This window comes from Lactuca virosa, chromosome 5, assembly GCF_052849685.1.
Source record: "Lactuca virosa cultivar CGN04683 chromosome 5, Lactuca_virosa_CGN04683_v6, whole genome shotgun sequence".
Taxonomy (NCBI): domain Eukaryota; kingdom Viridiplantae; phylum Streptophyta; class Magnoliopsida; order Asterales; family Asteraceae; genus Lactuca; species Lactuca virosa.
In genome coordinates, this window is record NC_136430.1 from 420713149 (window position 1) to 420719889 (window position 6741).

At 32.3% G+C, this 6741-nt stretch overlaps 1 protein-coding gene across 1 annotated transcript; it reads right to left on the reverse strand.

Annotated features, from left to right (window-relative positions):
* Positions 1–1637: 1637 nt before the first annotated feature.
* LOC145116869 (WUSCHEL-related homeobox 1-like) lies at positions 1638–2606 on the reverse strand. The gene is made up of 2 exons (XM_079053182.1): positions 2240–2606; positions 1638–2070 (listed from the first exon to the last, which is right to left on the reverse strand). Exons 1-2 carry the CDS (start codon positions 2552–2554, stop codon positions 1831–1833), a joined length of 555 nt encoding a protein of 184 aa, XP_078909308.1. The 5' UTR covers positions 2555–2606; the 3' UTR covers positions 1638–1830.
* Between the last annotated feature and the right edge of the window lie 4135 nt (positions 2607–6741).

Here is a 6741-nt window from a genome sequence, read left to right on the forward strand (position 1 = left end):
TTGCAAGGATGGTCGATTTTGGGATGGAGGCTGATAAGAGGAAGGATTTTGGGACTATAATGGTGCTTATATAGTACACAAACCCCTAATATTAGGATTTGGTCCAAACAACGTACGACCTACATACCAGTGTACGCTTAGCGTACAAGCACGGGGCCAGGAACGCCCAACGTACCAAGGTGTATGTCCAGCGTACTCATGCTGCACCCACAATTAGAAAAATGACATCGGGGACCAATCTTGCAAACAAATCTTAACTTAAGGGTCAAAAGTGAATACCTGAAAAATTAGATGTTACAATCATGACCAAAATCCTTGTACCTTAGGATGATACCATTGCTTGTTCTTCTAGCCTAAATACCAAAACCAACCAAAAACATCACTACACTTCACATGCCTCAAAATTTCAAAAATATTAGATTAAAATTCAACTTCTACTCACTCAATAGATCCTAGATGTTAAAATCTATTTTCTTCCCTAACAGTAGAACTGCCAATTCCTATAACAACTTTTAAGCATTTGAACATGTAAATCACAAGTGAATCACATATGAATTATATGCGATTCACATGTAAATCACATGTGATTCACATGTAATTCACATATGAATCGCATGTGATTCACATGTAGATCACAAGTGAATCACATATGAATTACATGTAAATAACATGTAATCCACATATGAATTACATGTGATTCACATGTAATTCACATGTGATTCACCATGTAAATCATAAATTAATCACATATTAATTATATGTGCTTCACATATAAATCACAAGTGAATCATATATGAATTACGTCTATATGCACACATGCATTTTCTGTGAGTGTTCTTCGTTATTTTTTTTAAAAAAATTTCTTCTGAGTTTCACATTTGAATCTTAAAAGATACAATCACATATGAATCTTACATGATATAATCACATGTGAATCTTACATGATATATACATATGTATTTTTGTGAGTGTTCTTGTATTAGTCAATTTTTTTTTTAACTTTCTTGTAGATTTAAAAGAATTTTTGGAAAATATTAAAGAGATGAAAAATAATAAATTGAAAAAAATATGGAAATCTTAATACGAAGACATAAAATCGCTTTGAAAATTTGTAGTATTTTTTGTTTTTTATATTTTATTTTGTATCGAGTACAATACTTGTAGTATTGTTTTATAGATTACTAAATAAATTTTTTTTTTTTATAATTCCGGATTTTGTTTTTGTCACTGGTCTATTGATATTCCATTTATAATTACTGATGGGCTTATTCCGTCGGTAAATTTGTCGGCAGTTGAATTATTGCGCAGGCTTTTGAAGACTTGTCTTTGCAAATCAATTTGTTTTTCAAACATCAATGTCTATGTAAATCATACAGTACTATAATGATCATCTAAACTTTGCCACCGGCTAACCTTAATATGGTACTGTATGTCTGCTGAGTGTTTTGTTTAGTGTGTCCGACAATAAACACACACAGACAACATACGAAACCTACCAAAAGCAAAAGATAGAAGGTTTGCCAATCTCAGTGCATGCATACTCCAAGATTGTGAAAAAGACACTTCAATTTTCATCAAGAACAACATACTGAATGTTAGCTTATTAGGCATTTTAAATTTAGATATTTCATAGTTCTTTATTGATATTACCACTATGCATGCCCTGCCATGCAACGGACTGGCGACATAATAGAAACCCACAACTTATTCTTAAACCCTAGCCCTAATTAAACCTAACCCTAGCATCGATACCCTAACTATTTTTAGTCTTTCAGTCTACTATAGTCTTTAATTAATACTTAAAACAAAGATAACAAAGTCAAAATTGGACTAGGGATTGCTGAACTGATTATCTTCTTTGACATCAGGAGTCGTGGTGGTGGTGACCGGGAAGAGTTGTAGGGTTTTGGGTGGTACTCTTGTGCAACATGGAGTGGTACCATACCGATCCATCATCATCATGGCCAGTGGGCAATCGCACATGAGGTTGCAGGTTTGAGAAGATGGGAGATCCCTCGTCCAATTGTTGACTAACGTTATACAGCTTGATTCATCTTCAACTCCACCAACCTATATCCATATTATAAACATAATAGTATCATTATCTATGTAAAAGGAATAGAAAGTTGTTTAGTCGTTTCATTGTTTTATGCAGTGATATTCCTTCCTTCAATTTATTTTTGCTAAAAGATAACCATGTCTAGGAAAATTCTTATAATAAAAGGAGTGAAAAAATTACCTGATGAAAAGGAAGAGAGGGTTGATCATGAGAAGGGTAAAGGCGATGCTGTTGGTACATCGTCATGAGTTTCTTTCGAAGCTTTTGTCGGTCACGAGCTTTGTGATTTTGAAACCAGTAGAAGACATTTTTGCCTTGAATTTTGCCGTAAATTGATAGTCTTTCTGTGATTTGCTGTATCTGAGTTGCCGATGGAGTTTTCAGACCGCCTCTGTACATTCTTTCTAACAACATCACCTGCTCCGGAGTTGGACACCACCTGTTTCTACCACCTTCGCCGCCTCTTGTGGCCCCCTTCACAGGCACCGATGACATTTTTTACTCTATTTGGGTCTTTCTAGACTCTTTTTGTTTTTCTAAAAAGGTCAAACACGTGTTTGTTTTAAGGATATTGTCGACTAAAAGTGATATTTATAGACAGGTTAATGCGTGGGGTGGATGACTTCATGATCCTCAGTTGCTTGCATGAACTTAATTTCTTGTCGCAAATGGAGTGAATTGGTTTCAGCCACGCAATTTGGTTTTTTTTTTTTTTTTCTTTCTTTCAGATGTAATATATTTTTATTTGGTTAGTTTATACTTTAAATTGTACATTTAAAAGACGAAATATATATAATTTTTTTGAACCTTCAAAACTTGAAATATAGATTATTAAATTAATATAGCTTTGATATTGCCTTAGTTTTATATTAAATTATTTTAATGGCATACAATCCTAAGGTTAAAATGTCACTACTAGAAAAGCGAAAAATATAACCTATATGATAATTACTAGAGATGTCAACGGTGGAAAACGGGACGGGATAACATCCCCCGCTGCCACCCCCAAAATTTCTCATTTCCCCACCTCCGAAATTTCCATCATTTCCACCCCTGCCTCCGTCCCCGATTGATTTTGGGCTACTTTATTTGAGCTAAAATAGTTATTGTTTGGGCTAAAATTGTTTGGGTTAAAACAAACTATTTTTTAGTAACAAATAGTTATTTATAGTATAATTCTATACGTTACAAATAACTTAAAAACATTTTTTTGTTGAATTTTAGTACGTAAAAATCATTCTATTGTTTATTATATTTATATAATTAATATATGTAATATATATAATTTATTAACGGGGCCCCATGGGGGTTTCGGGATGGGACTGCCAACCCTCACCCTCGCCCCCAAAATTGAAACGTGGGTTAACCTTGCCCCCGCCCCCGATTTTTTCCAGCAAATACGCACATACGGGACGGGGCCCCAACGAGATCGGGGTCCAACAGAACTTTTTGACATCCCTAATAATTACAAGTAATTTCCGGAGGACAAGAATTAATCAGAGATAGTCATACGGTGACCAAATACTGAAAATAAATATATATGAAATACATGATATATTTGAGATATATTTGCGACACTTAAAAATTGAGTAAATTACACGAATGGTCCTTTAGGATATAGTCAAACATGGTCAAACTTTACCCGTTTGTAAATTGGGTGAAAATGGTCAAGCCTATCCGGTGTTGTCATTACTCGTTGAGGTCGAGGATTCAAGTCCTACTATAGACGTAGGTGGAATAATTTAGGAGTAGTTTAATATATATTTGTATTTGTCGTTCAAAAAAAATATAGTCAAGCTTTATCAAACCCTATTCCATCGGTACGTTTCCGATGAAGTATCTTGTCGGTAATCCATTATAAAATTTGTAGGAAATTAGAAACAAATGATAACTATTGAGCCTTTACCCAACAGAAAAATAATCCATCGGAATCCATCAGTAAACTATTTAGTAACGGATTTTTAGCATAAATTGTTGGATAATGATGTTTTTGTTTTGCAATAAATAAAACAATAAACTTATAACTATATCGGTATAATTGAACAAAAAGAAGATATAATGACATGATCGGAAAATGGGTTAGTAATATAAAGAATTGTTTTTTTTATGAAAATTTAATTTAATTTTACTTTTTGGTTATCAATATATATTTATATTTTTACTTTTTCTAATGGAACGTTTTAGCTTATTATGTTGGTAATCTTTTGGTTTCACAAAATAATAATAATAATAATAATAATAATAATAATAATAATAATAATAATCGAAGGACTCAACTTTATTTTTTTTTTTTAAAAGCTCTTAAACTTTTTTTTTTTAAATCTTAACCCATTATTTTGTTTTAGCTCATAATTCATTTTTTATGTTGCTCCTATTTATGGTATCGTTTGAAAGATTTCGACATTAAAATATAAAGTAGATATTTGATATTTTTCAAAAAAAAAAAAAACAGAGATGATGTTGTGTCCAGTTTTCATTAGAAAAATAAGTATCAACATATATTTACAGAATGTTCAGAGTTTATAATCAGGTAAAAAACAACAGTTAGCCCTAGACTACTCCTCGGAAAAATGCTTAATAATTCACATGTTCAATTCTTCTTGGGAAAATGCATAATAAAAAACAACGGTTTGCCCTAGACTACTCCTCGGAAAAATGCTTAATAATTCACATGTTCAATTCTTCTTGGGAAAATACATAATGATTTGCATGTCTGATTTTTGTTAGAAAAATACATATTAAAATCTTAATACAAAATTCTTATGAACAGAATGCATAATAATTCGAACATTTGGTTCTTATTGATAAATGCATATCAAAATTTATTTACAGAATGATCGGAGGTACAGGTGTAGAGTAGCCGTTTAAGTTTGTTTATCATGTTATGTAATTTGTTTTAAGAACCAAACAGAAAAACAACTCATTAACTTCAAACCATGTAAAATATCAAATCGGCTTAAACCGGTGTCTTTACGTACTTCAATCTCCGAACATCCATGTGAGGGTTATAGAAAACCATTATGAGGGTTTAATAGAAAATGATTGACGTCTTTCTCGAGAAAAAATATCCAAAAATGAATGATTACCGATAAACTACTTTTAGAAAAAAAAGAATAAAGTTTGGAATTTAATAAAAAAGAACCAATATATAATTGAACAAAAACGGTGTTACCAAATCAGGTAGCTAGGGCTATATTATTAGATGGGCCCATACAATATAAATGGATTGTTGGATAAAGAGAGCAGACCCATTTCGCACTAAAAATGTTGACCAAAATGAGAGTTAGAGTTGGGACTTTTGTTCAGAGGGCTATATGTAGTTGATGCAGTTAACAAAAAACCGTTTTTTTCTTAATTATTATTTAATTTTTTTAATTTTAATTTTTTTTCCGTCTAGTGGTTTTGCGGTCATTGGACCTAGGGTGTAAGTGAGCCGAGCTACTCGTGAGCTACTCGGAATCGACTCGTTAAAAGCTCGACTCGAGATCGAATTAAGCGAGCCTGAGCCGAGCTCGAGCCTAAATACGAGGCTCGTTTATTAAACGAGCTCGAGCCGAGCTTCAATTCATGGGGTCGCGAGCCTAAACGAGCTTAAACGAGCCTATATATATATATATATATATATATATATATATATATATATATATATATATATATATATATACACACACACACACACACACACATATATATATATATATATATATATATATATATATATATATATATATACACACACACACACATAGAGACTCCTTTAGGCTCGATTAGGCTCGCGAGCCCACTAAATTGTTCATGAGCCGAACTCGAGCTTCATTTTAAGGCTCGAATCGAGCTCGAGCTCGAGCTTGAGCTTCCTCAAAATTAAACAAGCCGAGCTCGAGCTTGGTCAGGCTTGGGTTCGGCTCGGCTCGTTTACACCCTCGGACCAAATGGATATGGCTTAAACCATCTGCGTTTGAAATTTGGTTAGAAAATCTACTATTTGTTTTGGTCCATATGAGATGTTTTACATTAACTTTAGATAAGGTTTGATAGGACGACATCAAGAAATAAATACAACTGTTCAGTTAATTAAAATAAATAAATGTTTGTGTTGTCGATATGAGTAATAAACCACTACTGGAGAATTGTGATTAATTTCATCATAAATGTCATGAAAAATTACAATATGGTCGGCTTCTTTATTTATGATTTATCCAACATGATAGACACAAAGCTAGTTCCCCGTGGATCGTCCAACAATATGGCTTTACCCCCTTTACAAACTATTCAATTCTCCGTAGTCTTAATTATCATCTTTAGTTTATAATAACTAAATGATAACCTATGTACTAAACAGTTGTTTGACAGAGCGACAATCATTAATTATACAAACAAATATTTTTTTATATAACTTATACATCTAATCATTAAAAATATCTACCTTTAATAGGTTTTAGATATTTGTTTATTTATAGCATTTTGAAAACGAAATGTTGATTTTATAAGATTGGATCCTGATTTCTTGAGCCACATTTCTTGTTGATTTATTGGAGGCAAATTTAAAATTAAGAAGTAATAAAGTGACGCATGGCATAATATTAATTATGATGTGTATTAGAGTAACACATGACAAAAGGAAAGTAAACTATTCTTTTATTAGTATAAGGAGATATACGTTTTTTTAATCGGCTGAGGTG